Genomic DNA, 17986 nt, shown 5'->3' on the forward strand with positions numbered 1-17986 from the left:
CCTCAGCAGTCGGGTGGGGGCCATCTCCCCACCCATTCCCGGGGTGTAGACTCACCAACACGGCTCCCAGGTTCACTCTGTGTCCAGCACATCGGGCTCTTGCGAGCCCCTTCCTCCTACTGCTCCTCGCCACTCACTGCTGGAAGCTCCATCCACAGGGTACAGTTTGCATCCCACTGCTGACACCACAGTCCCCCGATAAACTCTTGTGAACTTTATTATGCAAAGAATAGTAGAGGAAAGCAGTGCAAGGGGACACTGCTGTGTTTCGATACACAGGATAGTTAGCCCAAACCATAGTATAACACCTATACCGAGGACAAATACCCAAGATACTTCATTTTCAGGCTAGAGAGATACATGTCCTTACTTCAATAAATCACACACACAGTTCCACCGCTTAGCCCTTACGATTGTCAGACGATTGCCAGACGGGAAGTCGTGGTCTCGTGGCTTCCCCATGCGCAGAGGTGTCCACAACGCACCGATCAGAAGGACACCTCTTGGGTTGCAGCGAGTAATGTCGTGGGGACCCCTTATCCAATCCCTCCCACCAATTTCTTTTTCTACCCCGACTTTCTATGGCAAAGTGAGACTTGACGTAGTCGTCCTAGTGTCAGCTACCAATTATTTATGTATTGTGTATGCCTCTCTTTTGGACCCATCCTGCTAATCAAATTCCACTAGACTTAATTGATAGTTGTATGGGTGCATTAGTGATTTTTGCAGAAAAACGTCCGTGCCAGGCTAGACGCGGTTTTGCGCAAGAAAGCCCCAATCGCCATTTTCGCCATTGGGGCTTTTTTGCGCAAAACAGTCCTGAGCTGTCTACACTGGCCCTCTTGTGCAAGAGGGCTTTTTCCCGAACGGGAGCAGCATAGTATTTGTGCAAGAACACTGACAATCTTACATTAGATCGTCAGTGGTCTTGCGCAAATTCAAGTGGTCAGTGTAGACAGCTGGCAAGTTTTCCGCAAAACCAGCTGCTTTTGCGGAAAAACTTGCCAGTCTAGACACACCCCTATGTTCTTGGCAGAGTTTCTCCATACCAGTGTTTCTTAAACTTTTGAAGACCGAGGAACAACAAACAATAATTTTTTTTAATGAGAAACACCAAGGATTTTTTTGTTGAGAAAAAGAAAAAATAGAGTTGGGGGGAAAGTTACTGAGGAAAAAAAAAAAAGGTCGCCTGCCCCTTTAAGGCAGCCATTTTGAACTCGGTGGTACACCTCCCACTGCCTCAAACACAGTTTTATGAACACTGCTCTATATCAATAGTCTCGACGCACTATTGTTTAACGCACTCCTGTCTTTCAAAGGTCAACCCCTCGGTTTTTCATATTTTATCATCTGCATTTCAATCAATATTTCGCCAGAAAGGGGTCCCAGTAGCTTGACTTGCTTTCTCTGAGTCTTGATCTCCCCAGAGAGATGTCCCGTTTCTAGATTCGGTCTCTCTCCCTCCTTCCGCACTCCATCTAGCGTCTAATGAGGGTATTTCTGTGCTTCTCCTGGCGCAGGATCGGTGTCTCCGGTTGGAAGACTCCAGCGCTTCCATCCTCTGCTATGACTCCCATGGCCCCTGATGCCAGTGCTGGGTGCTTCCGGATGACAGTCCTCTGGGGGTTTCTGCTCAGCCTGATGTCGGACAGCGCTCTCTCTGGCATCCCGTGTCTGGCTAAACAGCAAAGTAAGGAGGAAGCCGGGTACCACACCCATCCCTGATTTGGCGCTGATTTGAAAGTTTTCCCTGCGGGTGTTCCACCGTTGCTCTGACCTGGGGCCCCACCCCCTTTCTGTGAGGCTCCGCCCTTTCCTGAGGCCCCACCCCTTTCCCACTACTCCCCTAAGGCTCCGCCCCCTCCACCCTTCCACCTGGGACTTTGCTCTCACTCCCACTTCCCACCCCTGTGCCATCCCTCTCCCCAAACCCCCCCAACCGGTCAGCGGTGGCTGCTTTTTGCAGTGGGGAGCTTCCACCCTGGGGCTGCCGCAGAATCAGCCCCTATAGTCCGCAGAACCCAGGAGTCCTGACTCCCGGCTCCCGCCCCCCAACCCACAAGGCCCCCACTCCTCCTCCCCAGATCTCCGCCTGGACCCCCCGAGTCTTATGTCCTAGCTCAGTGCCCGCTCCGCTGTGCTGTGTTCTCCTCCGTCTTCCTGCTGCTCCCAATCCCAGCTCAGTCCTTGGCTCCCCCCACCCCCCCGAGCGATTACAGCTGTGTTTGCTGCTTCAGGCCCTGAAAAGTGCCCGCACGTGTCCAGATGTGTCTCCAAAGGGGACTCGGTGAGCATCCCCCTCAACACCTCGGAGACCACCCTGGACCTGTGCATGCAGAACGGGTCAACGGCCCAATGGGATCACATCTACAGCTTCGTCGGGGGGAAACCTATGGAACTCAGCAAGGAATTCCAGGAGAATGTCTCAGTCTCGCAGGGCACCTTCTGGATGGGGAACGTCGGCCCGGGGGCCTATGGGAATTACGTGTTGCAAGACCAGGACGGGAAGTGCCTGGCGCACATTGAGCTCAGCATGGGGGGTGAGTCCTGCTGGCAGGGCTCCCTGCATCTCTGTGTCGCACCTGGTGGGGGGGGGAGGCCAGAGGTTTCCCTCTACACCGGGGGGTGAAAAGGTCCCCGCCCACCCCCAGAGACACCCATCTCCGTGGTGGGGGCAGATTTCGCAGGGGACTCAAACTGGCCAGGGACCGTGGGCCCAGCCGTGTTAGCCCATGCAGTAACCTGCCTCTGCCCTGCAGCATTCCCCCCACACGTGCTCTGCCCCTCGTGCGGCACGAGAGAGGCTGCGCACTCGTGAAATCCTTTCACTCGTCCTTTCCTTCCCCTGCCACATCCGCCCCGCTCTCCACCACAGCCCCAGATCCAGGCACCGTGCTAGGCAGGTCGAGATCTTCCATCACAAGAGCACCCCCTCCTGGCCGAGACACGCCGGGAGCCTAGTGAACTCACGGGGGTATAGCCCCCGCCTGGTGACATCTCTGCTCCTTCTCCTCTCCTTCCAGATACTCCTCACAGCCCGTCCTGCAGCAGTGCCCATCGAAAGGGTGAGTGAAAGCTAAGGGAGGAAGGGAGACCGGGAGAGGGGAGGGAAGAAGTCTGGCTTTACCATGAAGCCACTTTGATCAATGCCCGCGTTCCCAGTAAGCTGAGCACCTGGGCAGGCACCTGGGAGAGGTTCAAATGCCACCCAGCTGACTGGCAGTGCTCTCAGAACTAGGTTTGTGTGTCTGCTGGTGGTGCACATTCACACTGGCCTTGGTGCACAGAACAAAATTTATTCTTCACACGGGAAGAAAAAAATAGAGGGAAGATTGATCAATGCGCAGCTCTATTCTAGACTCCTTCCAATGTCTGGGGGGAAATCATTTAATCTCTCAGGGCTGCCATTCCTTTCAGCTGTTAAGTGAAGAGAGGAATCCATCCTGTATCTGTTCAGAGTGGGGCAATTTACACCATGCCTCTGTGCAACCTCAGGATTAATGGGCACGTGACGGTCTCTCGCTGTGTCTGTGCAGCGCCCGGCACAACGGGGCCCTGATCTCAGCTGGGACAGGGACTGTCTCTCGCTGTGTCTGTGCAGCGCCCGGCACAACAGGACCCTGATCTCAGCTGGGGCAGGGACTGTCTCTCGCTGTGTCTGTGCAGCGCCCGGCACAACGGGGCCCTGATCCCAGCTGGGGCAGGGACTGTCTCTCGCTGTGTCTGTGCAGCGCCCGGCACAACGGGCCCCTGATCTCAGCTGGGGCAGGGACTGTCTCTCGCTGTGTCTGTGCAGCGCCCGGCACAACGGGGCCCTGATCCCAGCTGGGGCAGGGACTGTCTCTCGCTGTGTCTGTGCAGCACCCGGCACAACGGGGCCCTGATCTCAGCTGGGGCAGGGTCTGTCTCTTGCTGTGTCTGTGCAGTGCCCGGCACAACGGGGCCCTGATCCCAGCTGGGGCAGGGACTGTCTCTCGCTGTGTCTGTGCAGCGCCCGGCACAACGGGGCCCTGATCTCAGCTGGGGCAGGGTCTGTCTCTCGCTGTGTCTGTGCAGCGCCCGGCACAGCGGGGCCCTGATCCCAGCTGGGGCAGGGACTGTCTCTCGCTGTGTCTGTGCAGCGCCCGGCACAACGGGGCCCTGGTCTCAGCTGGGGCAGGGTCTGTCTCTCGCTGTGTCTGTGCAGCGCCCGGCACAGCGGGGCCCTGATCCCAGCTGGGGCAGGGACTGTCTCTCGCTGTGTCTGTGCAGCGCCCGGCACAACGGGGCCCTGGTCTCAGCTGGGGCAGGGTCTGTCTCTCGCTGTGTCTGTGCAGCGCCCGGCACAACGGGGCCCTGGTCTCAGCTGGGGCAGGGTCTGTCTCTCGCTGTGTCTGTGCAGCGCCCGGCACAACAGGGCTCTGATCTCAGCTGGGGCAGGGACTGTCTCCCGCTGTGTCTGTGCAGCACCCGGCACAACGGGGCCCTGATCTCAGCTGGGACAGGGACTGTCTCTCGCTGTGTCTGTGCAGCGCCCGGCACAACGGGGCCCTGATCCCAGCTGGGGCAGGGTCTGTCTCTCGCTGTGTCTGTGCAGCGCCCGGCACAACGGGGCCCTGATCTCAGCTGGGGCAGGGTCTGTCTCTCGCTGTGTCTGTGCAGCGCCCGGCACAACGGGGCCCTGATCTCAGCTGGGGCAGGGACTGTCTCTCGCTGTGTCTGTGCAGCGCCCGGCACAACGGGGCCCTGGTCTCAGCTGGGGCAGGGTCTGTCTCTCGCTGTGTCTGTGCAGCGCCCGGCACAACGGGGCCCTGGTCTCAGCTGGGGCAGGGTCTGTCTCTCGCTGTGTCTGTGCAGCGCCCGGCACAACAGGGCTCTGATCTCAGCTGGGGCAGGGACTGTCTCCCGCTGTGTCTGTGCAGCACCCGGCACAACGGGGCCCTGATCTCAGCTGGGACAGGGACTGTCTCTCGCTGTGTCTGTGCAGCGCCCGGCACAACGGGGCCCTGATCCCAGCTGGGGCAGGGTCTGTCTCTCGCTGTGTCTGTGCAGCGCCCGGCACAATGGGGCCCTGATCTCCGCTGGGGCAGGGTCTGTCTCTCGCTGTGTCTGTGCAGCGCCCGGCACAACGGGGCCCTGATCCCAGCTGGGGCAGGGTCTGTCTCTCGCTGTGTCTGTGCAGCGCCCGGCACAACGGGGCCCTGATCTCAGCTGGGGCAGGGTCTGTCTCTCGCTGTGTCTGTGCAGCGCCCGGCACAACGGGGCCCTGATCCCAGCTGGGGCAGGGACTGTCCCACCTAGTATGAGAGCTTTGCCCATGGCAAAAAACAAACCCAGGTCACTCTGCCTGGATTTCCCCCTCCATATCTATGGAGCATCTGCCCCCTTGCGGCCACAGAAGCCCAGACAAATGAGGGAACTTGTGGCCAGCAAGATCCCGGCCGGTTTGGTTTCAGGACCCAGCTGTGCATCCTGTGCTCTCATGCCCCGCTCTCTCGATATGCAGGTGCAGCGGCCTGGCCCTGGTGTGTGATTTCTGCCCTGCTCCTGCTCCGATGGACGTAGATTTGCATCTCTCCCCGGGAACCAATTTTGGACTTGAGACGACGTGTCACTGGCAGGAGTGTAGCTCTAAGAAAAGTTCTTCATTTGCCTTCCTCCGCCCTGAGCAGTAACACGCCCACCTCCTCAGCAGCTGCTGCAGCGCACGGGCCTCCTGACAGCCAATAACCACCCTTGGTGTGTCGCCTTCCCTGCGGCCGGTCGGGTCAGGCCAGTGAGACACTTGGAGTCTGGCTCCCCTTTGCTCCCTCCCCTCCCTCTGCCTCCTCTTCTCCAGTGTCGTCCCTCCCTCTGCCCCACCCAGCAGGGCGGGTGGGTGTTGGGGGAGCTGTGGGGGTGGGAGGGCTCCCACAGAGCAGGGGCTGGAAGAGCGCTGGGAGCTATAGGTGACCTGGCCCATCCTTTTGGACATCTGAGACCCCGTCCCCCACCTGCCGCCCGGCTCCCCGAGTCTCGCACCGACTGGCCGGGCAGGTGGTTGCTGACAGGAGAGACTCGCGGCCTTTTGTTCTCTTTAAAACTGTGCTCAGGGGAGTCGCTAGTCATGGTTCTTGGCCCTGTGGGGCTCCACAGGGCTCTGTTCTGGGACCGGTTCTGTTCGATCCTCATCCACGATTTAGATACTGGCACAGCGAGGATGCTTAATAAGTTTGCAGACAATCCCAAGCTGGGAGGGGTGGCCGCTGATTTGGAAGAGAGAGACATCATTCAAAGTGACCTGGACCAATTGGAGAAATGGTAACCCTACCCAGACCTTGCACCCCCAAGCTGAGCCCTTACCCCTCCCACAGCCTGAACCCCTCGCTGCCGGCCCAGGCCCAGAACCGGCACCCCAAACCCCTACCCCAGCCCAGGGGAAGCGAATGCGGGTGGGTGAGATTGAGCGACAAAGATGAGCTGGAGTGAGAGGGGGCGGGGCCTCAGAGAAGGGGCGGGGCAGGGGTTGGCTCTCAGAGCAGGGCTGTTCGGGTTTGTGTAATTAGACAACGGTAGATTTTCACTGATCAGTGCCTGCGAAGTGGCTGTTGGTTGGCAAGTGGCTGGCGAGGGGAAGCTGCCGGATTTGCTGGCTGGGCAGAGGATATCTGGGACTCCTGGCACTGGGGGACAGTTTGGGATTGTGCAATAAATCACAATAGTTGGGGCTTCACTGCAACACGCTCGGCTGTGAATGGATAAATAACGAATTGAACTCAGCCCCCCTGAAAAGCAGGCCTGGGACAGGTACAGAGCAGGATTTACACTAAAGAATTCAACTAGCTCCGAGGTTTGCCCCATTATTCAGACTTTGATTTGCAAACATGTCAGAGACAATACGGACCTTTTCATTGAGACCCACAATTCTACTGCAGGCAACTTTAATAACATGAACACACAGCAGCGACAGCATGCATTAATCCCCCTTGAACAAGAACCAGCTTGAGAGAGAATTCAGATTCAAGAAACTGATTGCTGCAAATCAAGGAGATGTCTACAAAATTAAGAAGGATGAGTTACATGTAGAAGAAATATGACTATGTTTGTACACAGGCTGTACCCCAGGAAAACAACTCTGATGTGACGGAGGCTGGACATTTCGGTTTTAATTCGGTGCATCTCCAGAAGCATCTACAGGCTGTTAATACATTTAAAAGACAGAAGCGCAGCAGGGCTAGGAGGAGCCAGGAATCAGCTGTCCCAGTTCACTCCCTGTCCCTCTCGCAGCGCCTACTTGTTAAATGTATTAAGGGTCTGGCGGCTCTTAATACATTTAAAGGGAGAGCCGCAGCAGGGTCAGAGAGATGAGGAGGGAGGGGGAGAGAGAAGCCTATTTTGCGGGGGGAAAGGAGGCATCTGAGAAGCACAGGGAGAGCTGCTAGGCTGGGCGAGTGCAAAGGGAAACCCCGTGTCCCGCACACAGGAAGAAGGGGCGGATTCTCTCCCCGGCGAAAGGGGCCGGCGGGAACGTGAAGATCGATTCCCCGCTACCAGCATCGTAAAGTGCCACACGCCCCCCTTCATAGTCCAGATACACCCGGACCCTGCGGGGTGCCCCATTCACGGGCAAGTCGATGAGCTGCCCAGGGGCAGTGAGAGCCCAGCACCGATCCCCTTGGCCCTGCACAGCCCAGACCCCCTGCTCAGGGCTAAAGCCGACCCCTCCCTTCCTGCTCACGGACTCCCTGGCCACCCCCACAGCCCAGACTCCCCATGGCTCCGCCTCCACCTCCCAGTAATGTCTCCCCGAGGTGAACCCCTCCCGGCCCAGCACACAGCGCTCAGTGTCAAATCTCTCCGGGGTGACGGGGAGTTGCTGCAGTTTGGGTCCCCATTTCACATGTCGCCGATCCTCCGACAGGACGAGTTCGGGATGGGCCGTGTCTGGATCCAGAGTCACGTCGGCTGGGGAGAGAGAATCCGAACCCATTTTGACATTTTTAACATGTTTTCTTATGACTTATAAAAGAGAACAGTCGATTATCATGTGCTGAATTTCCCTCTTCTTGACTGTACCGCTCGTGCATTTGCTAGTGTAAAAATGTGGGCGGGGGTGTGATGCACGTACATGAAAAGTTCTGCAAAGGAGGTGAGATGGCTTCTCAGATTTCCCAAAAAGCTCATTGTTATACTTTTTGATTTCCTTGGTGATCCACTGCTCCCCCCTCTCTTCTGCCCCAGCATCCTGGGTTAATCCAACCCGTATTTAAAAATTCTAACTTATGACAGAGAAAAGAATCTACTTCTCTGTTTTAAGGAAAGATCTTGGTAGCCGCCACCAATACAGTGTTCAGCTCCCGTCAAAACAAAACAGAAAGAAAACCTGATGGCTGTGTCTAGACTGTTTTGTTTTGCGCAAAAAAGCCCCATTTAAAAAATGGCGATCGGGGCTTTTTTGCACAAAAGCGCGTCTAGATTGGCATGGACGCTTTTCCGCAAAAAGCGTTTTTGCGGAAAAGCGTCCGTGCCAATCTAGACGTGCTTTTCCACAAATGCTTTTAACAGAAAACTTTTCCGTTAAAAGCATTTTCGGAAAATCATGCCAGTCAAGACGTAGCCGATCTGTGTTGCTGCCAATGAGCCACCATACTTCATAGGAAAGTTTTCACCCCCCTTTTTGATCCCAGAAATTTACCTTTGTTCAGCTGCTGCCCAGATGCCAGCGTGTCTAAAGGAAGAAACGAGTGAAAAAGATTCAGTGTCGTGTGTATGAGCAGAGTCACTTGTTAACGTTTTAGCACAAAAGCAAAGTGAAAAGCAAACAAATCAATGAAGTTGTTGCACACTTCCCCAGTGTTGCCTGGGTTCTTATGGAGGGGCTCAGGGCAGGGACCTATGGGTCTGGGGGATACAGGAGTTGGAGTCAAGGTGTGGGAGGCAGGAGGAGTGGGCGGCAGAAGCCTGGGCTATCTGAGACCCAAGCTCCTTCATCCCAAACCCAAAAATTAACTCTGGCATTAAACATTCCAGTAGTCTGAGCCCCGTGAGCCGGAGGCTGCTGACCCAGACCAGTGCGGGGTGTTGAATTGCTGGGTAGCCAAACACAACTCACAGGCAGACCGACATCCAGACACGTTTTCACTGATGAGCCTTCAATCTGCCCCGTAGCCGTAGCACTCAGCAGACGGCTCAGCCTTCCTGACAGACAGGACCTCTCATTGTCTCCAGCTCAGACACTCACAGCTCACGCTATTAATCTCATTTAGCACAGACACTATAATTCACAGGATTTTCCCCTCCCTTCTTTGTCCGCTTTAAATTTTGGGGTGTCTGTGCCTTTTGCTCTACACATTTAGGCTGTGTCTACACTGGCATGATTTTCCGGAAATGCTTTTAATGGAAAAGTTTTCCGTTATAAGCATTTTCAGAAAAGCGCGTCTAGATTGGCAGGACGCTTTTCCGGAAAAGCACTTTTTGCAGAAAAGCATCCGTGACCAATCTAGACGCGGTTTTCCGCAAAAAAGCCCCGATCGCCATTTTTGTGATCGGGGCTTTTTTGAGGAAAACAGTATTGTACTGTCTACACTGGCCCTTTTGCGCAAAAGTCTTTCGGAAAAAGACTTTTGCCCGAACGGGAGCAGCATAGTATTTCCGGAACAGCACTGATGATTTTACATGAGATCGTCAGTGCTTTTCCGGAAATTCAAGCGGCCAGTGTAGACAGCTGGCAAGTTTTTCCACAAAAGCAGATGATTTTGCGGAAAAACTTGCCAGTCTAGACACAGCCTTAAAGAAGTGGGTTGTGCCCATGAAAGCTCATGATATGTGTATGATACACGTGAAAAAATTCTCCAAGTGACAGTGAATTACCTCTGAATGTTTTCATGAGGCCTTCCATGATGACGTCCAGGGATGCATTTCTTTGGGAAGTTTCCCAGATCTTCCATTTCAGTTCAGAAAAAAACTCCGCAGGGCTCTGAAACTTTTCCATCTCGCACCTGAAGAAGAACAGCCCGGTGTTACTTGCGATGGAGTTCATTCCAATTTGTATTTTACTAAAGTGAATTCTATCACAGCCAGTGGTTGTAGCTCAGCAGACCTTGCAGGATTAAATGCTCTATTGCCTCATGAATTGATACACTACCAGCTGGGATACTGTAAGGTTCGTCTTGATTCTGGTGAGACCAGTATTGGAAAACTCCATCTGGTTCTGGTGCCCCATTTTAAACCGGGCATTGAAAACTTAGAGGCTACGTCTAGACTGGCATGATTTTGCAGAAATGCTTTTAACAGAAAAGTTTTTGCGTTAAAAGCATTTCTGCAAAAGAGCATCTAGATCAGTACGGGTGCATTTGCGCAAAAAGTGCTCTTGTGCAAAAGCATCCATGGCCAGTGTAGACGCGATTTTGGGCAAGAAAGGCCCGATGGCCATTTTCGCCATCGGGGCTTTTTTGCGCAAAACAGTTCTTCCCTGTCTACACTGGCCCTCTTGCGCAAGAGGGCTTATCCCTAAGCGGGAGCATCATAGTATTTGTGCAAGAACACTGACAACCTTACATAAGATCGTCAATGTTCTTGCACAAATTCAAGCGGCCAGTGTAGACAGCTGGCAAGTTTTTCTGCGCTGCCGACTCCGGCTATTTGGGATCCAGTTCGACCCTCCGATCTTTCAGCAGTGCCGCTGCCTGGCCAAACAGTCCCCTGTTCGTAGCGGGATGTTTGATTTTTCCTTCCTAGGTGCAGTGCCATCGATTTTAATCTGCCATCGATTTTAATCCTTCCGCCATCTACCCTCTCTCTTGTTTAGACTGTAAATCCATTGGAGCAAGGCCTGTTTTTACTGTGTGTCTGTGCAGCACCCAGCATCTTTGGACTAGGGATGTTAAGGAGTAGGCAACAAATGCTTATTGGAGAGTCGACAGGAAAGTCAGCGAGTCGCTCCCCTCCCCTGCACCCATGGCCTCTATCAGAAGAGCAGGTGTTTCAAAGCGGCAGCACCACAGAGAGTCCGGCCTCTATGCGACACTGCTGCTTTGAACTGCTGTGGTGGTGCTTCAAAGGGGCAGGGAGCAGGGAGGATGGAGTCAGCTGTGCAGTGCGGCCCCTTTGAAATGTGTGTGTGTGGGGGGGGGTGTTTCAAAGGGGTAGTGCTGCCCTATCGATTAGTCCAGTAGTCAATATTAAAATATATCGACTATTCGATTAGTGAAATACCCGATACTTAACATCTTTAGTTTGGACCTGATTTTGCATTCTGCCTTCAGGCACTACCACAGTGCTACTAGTCAAAGCACACGCCAAAGGCCTTAGTGCAGGGCGTGTCAGCCAGGCACAGCCACAGAGATCACTGTGTGATAGGAAACAAGACACCAATTGCTTATTGACTAGTTGCCAGTCGACTCCAACTCTCCAGCTGGGAGCCAGTCCCACACTCTGCCCTGCTGGACCCCGGGGAGCCACGTCGCGGGTCTAAAATCCCTTCCCTGCACGGGGAAGTGAAAGGGGGAGAGAGAAGGAGCCACCTACCTGTGCAAGGCACCTTTGATGCTCTAGAGGAGACAGAGAAGAGGAAATTCAGTTTTCCCCGTTGGGGGTTCCCAGTGAAATTGAAATGATTTGCTATTTATTAACACAAACAAACCCATTCAATGTGTTGCCTTCGCTCCCATGGAAAAGGGCAGCAAGTGCAGGATCTGGGCCCAGGGAGTCTGTCTATGGAGCTCACTAGCTCGGTGTGTTACCCCATTGGGCACATGGAATCAGAGGGCTCAGGCAGGTGATGTGTGGAACAAAGATCTCCTGAACACTCCCGGCTTTGGGAACGACCCCTCCTGCAGACGGCAGGGGATCAGGAGGGAAGGCTGCCCCCCGGCCGTGCCGCCCCCAGGCTGTAAACTCTCTCCCTGATCTCCCACAACCATTCTCAAGGCCCATCCTGGGAGCTTCTTGGTGGCCACAGGAAGTCGGGGCTGGGGGAGAACAATGGGATTGGGGTGCAGAGTCGCTATCCTACACCCAAGCTCAACGCAAGGGACGCAAGAAGAGAAGAATGCTGCTCACAGCAGATATTAGTTGCAACAGAGAATTTGACCCAAGATACCAACTGGAGAAATCCAATAAGGAACATTTTCTTTTTCACCTTCTGTCTTGTTTGCCACTTAGAGGCACTTGCAGAAAATGGAAATAATTAGGAGGCTTTGGGAATTCTAACAACTACTGACACATTCAGGCTATCCTAAGTAATGAACACCTTCCCTGATTAACTTCCATTCTGGCTGAAAAAAAATCACTGCAGTCCAAGAGCTCATGTTTCAATTTTAAGGCCAATATTAAAGAGTGGCCAAATCAGGCATAAAATGGAAACTTCGCTTCAATTGTAGCTATTTCCATAACTAAAGACTGGTTCCATCTTTAAGCTTTTGTTGCTAGGCTACGTCTACATTGGCATGATCTTGCGCAAATACTCTTTAACGCAAGAGTTCTTGCATTAAAGTATTTGCGCAAGAGAGCATCTAAGCTGGCATATGCCTTTGCGCAAGAGCTGTGCTTTTGCACAAGAGCATCCGTGCCAGTGTAGACGCTCTCTTGTGCAAGAAAGCTCCGATGGCCATTTTAACCATTGGGCTTTCTCGCACAAGAAATTCATGTTGTCTGTCTACACTGGCCTCTTGTGCAAGAACAGTTGCACAAGAGGGCTTATTCCTGAGCAGGAGCATCATAGGTCTTGCACAAGAAGCACTGATTTAACATATTAGAATGTCAGTGTTCTTGTGCAAGAACTCCCCGCCAGTGTAGACAGGCATCATGTTTTTGCACAAAAGCGGACGCTTTAGTGCAAGATTGCGCCAATGTAGACACAGCCCTAGTGTTTAGAAGATGGGAAATGCCAGACTATATCATACATGAGCTCCATCTCCTCACGATCATGTCTCCGAAGATGGACAGTCCTAGATACTTCTGACTAGGATGTAAGATATTGGGCTCTCTCGTAGTTTGCGACTGTCTGAAACAATGATGCATGAGATTTAACAACACTCTAGATATTCCTGTTATCCATGTAAATATCTAATCTCTTTTTTAGTTTGGCCAAATGTTTGGCCTCAACAGCATCCTGTATCACTGAGTTTCACAGTCTAATCTGATGATGTATGGCAAAGTGTGCCTTGGTTCAGATTTGAATTTGTTATCTTCTAATTCTATTGAATTTTACTTTGGTTTTGCCTAATGAAAAAGGGAGAATAGAGCTTGGAGTCTGCTATTTTTGGAGGAGTCTTCTCCCATAAGAATTTAAAAGATTTTTTTTTCCACTTAGGGCTCGATCTAATGCCCACTATACACAAGAAGTATATTTCCACTGACTTTATTGGCTTTTTATCAAGCCCTTATGAAAAAAATAATCTATATTTTAGCAATACTCTGTGTTCTAAACTTTCACCATTGCTCTCCAAAAGTGAAGAATTAGGAGACTTCCTTTCCCTTAGAAAGATTCTGGGGTGTTTCTAACACCGTCTCACCTGCAGGAATTCTATCGCTGGCTGCTGGCACTTCTGCTCCATCTCACTGATCAGAGAACTGAACGAGGACAGTTCCTCGGAGAGTTTGGCCACATACTCATCCCGCCTCTTTTCAATTTCCTTCTTCAGGTCTTCCAGCGGGGCCACCAGGAGTCGCTCTTGTTCCTTCAGGAACTTGGACGGTTGCTCAAACTCAGACACAATTTTCTCCTTCTCAGTTTCTAGCTGTTTCTGAAATCACACAGTGTGAGCGGGGGAAGCACAGGACAGGAACACGGAGTGATTAATAGGATATTTTATGAAAATTTAGGTATGAAGATGTGAACATGTCATTGCAACCCCCCAGAATGTAACTTCTGTTATTTTATGAAGGCGTACTCATGCTGTTTCTGGAGCACTCTCCACCCCTCATGCCCTAGGAGCAAGGAAATCAGAGCAGATTTCTAACTCAGAGCTTTTCATGACAATGTCTAGCAGTGATACCATCATTCAGGACCTGCTGCAGAGCTCACACAACTAAATCGCCATCTTTCCAATTACTGCAATAGGCTTTGAAGGCCTAAGTAACCAGCCTTCTCTGGGGCAGGGGATACCTACAGCAGCTGCACAAATTGTCCTGTTTCAGAGAGGTGGCCGTGCTAGGCTATATCAGTAAAAACAACAAAGAGTTCTCTGGCACCAAACCTCCTAGTCTTTAAAGTGCCAGCGGATTCCTTGCTGGTTTTGTCCTTTTGGGATTATTTCTGCTAACAAGCAAGCAGGCAAAAACCTGGAGAGGTTGGGTGGCAAAATAAAATAAAATAAAATAAAAGGAAGGTGAATAAAATAATGACTTGAAATTTTGAAAATGTTTCAATAAGATTAAAATTCCAATTTGAAAGGGCGCAAAAATGTTTGCTTCATTTTGTAATTTCCTCTCACAACTCTACTTTTTTTAAATGCACTTTAATATTTTGACTGCCAGACCAGAGTGCAGGAAATAACTGTGGTAGAATGATGAGAAGTTTAACAGTTTTTTGATGGTTGAAGCTGATTTTATGAAAGTTGATAAATTTCATCTTGTAGGTTTCAATTTCTCATTCCCTACAGAGAGATGGGAGGGAATACATTGTTACTGCATTTCAAATTGGCTAGATCAGAAGAAACAGCAGCTAAAAGCCATTCCAACCCAATAACATCCATCAACCGAAGCTATGTGTACAGGCAGTCCCCGGGTTACGTACAAGATAGGGACTGTAGGTTTGTTCTTAAGTTGAATTTGTATGTAAGTCGTAACTGGTACATATTGTAGGGGAAACTCTAGCCAAACATTTCTCTAGAGCTCAGTTTTATTCTCCCACACCTCACTTCCCTCAGTCCTTTATTCTCAAGCTGAGGTGTCTGCTGAGAAAAGCCGCTCCTCATCTCCCTGGTCTGCTGGGGGGGGGGGGGGGGCGCTAGCTTCGCGTCTCCCTGGTCTGCTGGGGGGAAGCAGCTAGTGCGGGGTTGCCTCACCCCGTTTATAAGTAGGGATCCAATGTAAGTCGGATCCATGTAACCCGGGGACTGCCTGTATTCATTCGTGAACATCAGCATTAAATCCATAAAAAGAAACTAATGGGAAATTTGAAAATGGAATCCACGCATCAGTAAATTTGGAGAGATTTTGTTGGGATTAATGAACTGCCTGAACATCGTCAACACACTGAAAACGTATTCTCTCTCGGTTTGTTTACTGACACATGGAAAATTTTGTTTCAAATGACTTTTTCCCATGGAAAAAAAAGTTGGTTTCGACTAAGCCCCATTCATGTACATGACGGGTTTTCTGTCTGAAAAATTACACTCCCATTATCAGTGAAAATATTTGGATTAAGACTTCGGAGAACAATTGCTTTTTACAGTGACAATGAATGAGGAAGAGTCTTCCACAGAAGCAACCTGTTTCTCGCTATTTTTCTTACGGACTCAGTTCTAAGCAGTGTGTGGATAATGTGCCTGTGCACGTTTGCATCTAAGTAATAATGGCACCTACCAGCAGTTCTTCGATTTTCTTTTCCCCGCTCATTTTAAACGACTGAATCTTGTCTCTTTCCTCCTTCAAAATCTTCATAGAGCTCTGAATTTGGTCCTAACAAAGAAACAAAAGACCCTATTTAGTTTTGGTGGCTTCTGGAGGAATTTTGCTCTTTTTATATTTTCAAGGTGACTAAATACACAATACATTGAGGGTGTGGTCTAGCTGCCTGGCCAGAGGGTCATTCTCATGCTTGCGTGCTCTCTCTCTCTCTCTGGTCTAAATGGCTCTTTCTTCTTATTGGCACAGCTGTGAGAAGGCAGATAGAGGAGGTCCCACATCACAATATCCCACAGTCTGTGGTTACGGCACTTACCAAGAGGCCCAGAATGGGGATTCTAAGCAGTGAAATTGTTGCAAAGCTCAGCAGGCGCTGTTACACACAGTTCCGGGAACAGACTCAGAGCCCATTGTGATTGGCCTGTTTTGGCCCAGAACTGTATTTTTCACACAAAAAAGGCCTGAAAAACCGGGTTCCAAAGTGGCCCAGAGGGCAAAATGTATAAAACAGCACATTAGCTTGAGGACAATATTTCAGGACTGAGAACTAATTCGCAGCGCATTCTTGTTAACCCACTGGAGCCAGAACCACTTTTGAACACTGTCAAAGGTAGCGTAGCAGAAACATTTGGGTCTATCTACACATTCCCAGAAAAATAACAGACTCTAATCTCTGACTTGCCCAGTTGGGAGTGATTCTTCCCCAACACGTACAACAAGTAAAAACATCTGAAAAGGAAAATGAGTGACAGTGGGTTGTGTGTGAGTACCACCTTCATTGTGCCCTGGAAAAGTTTGTGTCTCAGTTCTCCCAGGTCCCTGAATTCTTTGGAAGTTTGGATCTTCCAGAAGTTAAGTATAAGTTTTAAGAAGTTACAATAGTAAAGCTGGTTAAGTTTATTGCATACGCTGCATTTCAGTTAGGAATACTTCTTAGCATCGCTAGATGGTTTTGTTAGGTCACAGAAAATTGGGCCTAGGGCGGTTATGCTAAGACAGACCGAGAAGAGTCCATCAAAGGGTTCTGGGTAGTCCCCGAATAAAATTTGAGACGTGAGTTCAGCAAGGGCATGAGATAAGCGAACAGCTGAGCTGAACAGCTGGCTTAAGGAACTGAGAAGGAAACTCCCTGTCTCCTCGTTGGCTGGTACTCGCCTTCTGTCTTAATAAGAAAGTTGCTGATGTGTCAAGGCCACCTCGTATAGTTGGCAAGGTATGCACCCATGCTAGAAGTTTCTAACTAACAAGGGGATGGGTGGCTTAAGTGAATAGTCGATGATGCCATGGAACTGTCTATATAACCCCACTTGCTATAGGAATCGGTGGCTGGTTCTCGGTAGAGACGGGTTGCTCTCCATTATCGTGTGCACTCTTCAATAAAAAGCGTTGTGATTAGACCTTGCTGGTGTTGCCTGTCTCTTTGCGGTCAGACAATGAACTGAAGCCATCTGGGTTTGAGTCCCCGACAGTTTCAATAAAAATACCGGACACACTTGACTTTATATCACAATCTACGTTACATCTTGTTTAGAAAATACCAGACATTGATATTTTCTCATTTTCTCAATTTGTTTCCCGAAGAGGAAGCTCAAATACTGGACTGTTCGGTTCAAAACTGGACACCAGGCAACCCTAATACTGCTTAAGGTCCTACGTAGCTCCTGTTTCTTTCAATTATTTTATTTAAATCCCATCCCTGGCCATTCCTGCTGGTTTCTTACCTGGTAAGCCTCGGCAGCTTCATCCATGGGAACCACTTCTGGCTCTTTTTTTGGCTGCATTGTCAGGGGTCTGGAGGCTTCTACAATATTCCTCAGCTGTCTGTTCGGTTTGAAGTTCTTCTGGGAGACGGTTTCTCTGCACTCCGGACAGCGGAGGTTTGTACGCAGTCCCTGCCACCGCTAAGTGAGGCAGGCTTGGCAGAAATTGTGCCCACAATCCAGGCACACGGGATCTTCAAAATAATCTGTATACACTGAGCAAGTCCGTTCACTCAGGAGCGTGTGTCCTGCACTTGCAGCAGACAAGGCTGTTTCTGCAGAGAGGGGAGGAGTTTAGTTTCCTTTTCTCCTCTCAGAAAAATGGGCGGACTCTGAACTTTGAACACAGAAAGGGCACTGACCCCATATACACCGTCTCCTGTTATTCTTGTGACGCTGGCTGGAAACACTTTGTTACCTTATATGGCAAAGGGAGTAGGAGAACCTGGTCAACCCTCCCTTGACCAAAACCATGTCTACAGGGCTAGGCCTCGTTCCAGCCTTGTCCAAAGTATGGATCCTGAACACACCCCCGTAGGTCTGACTCGAGCTGGGACAGGCACGTATGTACCCACGGAGGCCAGGCCAGAAAGGACGGGAAAATTCAGGAGTGCTGCCCAAAGATGCAGAACTTGTACAGGACTGCGAGACCCGGCCAAAAAGAGCAGAAACAATACCAGGACATCCCATTGTGATAA

The 17986-nt window shown here is 51.0% G+C and overlaps 3 protein-coding genes across 3 annotated transcripts in view; 2 read left to right on the top strand and 1 right to left on the bottom strand.

Moving 5' to 3' along the window:
- LOC142823121 (uncharacterized) overlaps positions 1 to 7027 on the top strand; it is a 20697-nt gene extending 13670 nt beyond the window's left edge. Inside the window, exons 2-5 of the mRNA XM_075913468.2 lie at positions 1521 to 1690; positions 2238 to 2540; positions 3024 to 3065; positions 5486 to 7027. Of these exons, the coding sequence (XP_075769583.2) occupies positions 1521 to 1690; positions 2238 to 2540; positions 3024 to 3065; positions 5486 to 5544 (574 nt within the window). The 3' untranslated portion in view covers positions 5545 to 7027. The remainder of the gene's footprint in view (positions 1 to 1520; positions 1691 to 2237; positions 2541 to 3023; positions 3066 to 5485) is intronic.
- LOC102445187 (zinc finger protein RFP-like) overlaps positions 1 to 17986 on the top strand; it is a 397132-nt gene that overhangs the window by 270808 nt on the left and 108338 nt on the right. The window lies entirely within an intron of this gene.
- LOC149522059 (E3 ubiquitin-protein ligase TRIM15-like) lies at positions 6883 to 17554 on the bottom strand. The gene is made up of 7 exons (XM_089770707.1): positions 17250 to 17554; positions 15487 to 15582; positions 13473 to 13703; positions 11485 to 11507; positions 9829 to 9956; positions 8654 to 8686; positions 6883 to 7923 (listed from the first exon to the last, which is right to left on the bottom strand). Exons 1-7 carry the CDS (start codon positions 17307 to 17309, stop codon positions 7397 to 7399), a joined length of 1098 nt encoding a protein of 365 aa, XP_089626833.1. The 5' UTR covers positions 17310 to 17554; the 3' UTR covers positions 6883 to 7396.

This window comes from Pelodiscus sinensis, chromosome 19 (assembly GCF_052426305.1).
Source record: "Pelodiscus sinensis isolate ZL-2025 chromosome 19, ASM5242630v1, whole genome shotgun sequence".
In the NCBI taxonomy this organism is placed as follows: Eukaryota; Metazoa; Chordata; order Testudines; family Trionychidae; genus Pelodiscus; species Pelodiscus sinensis.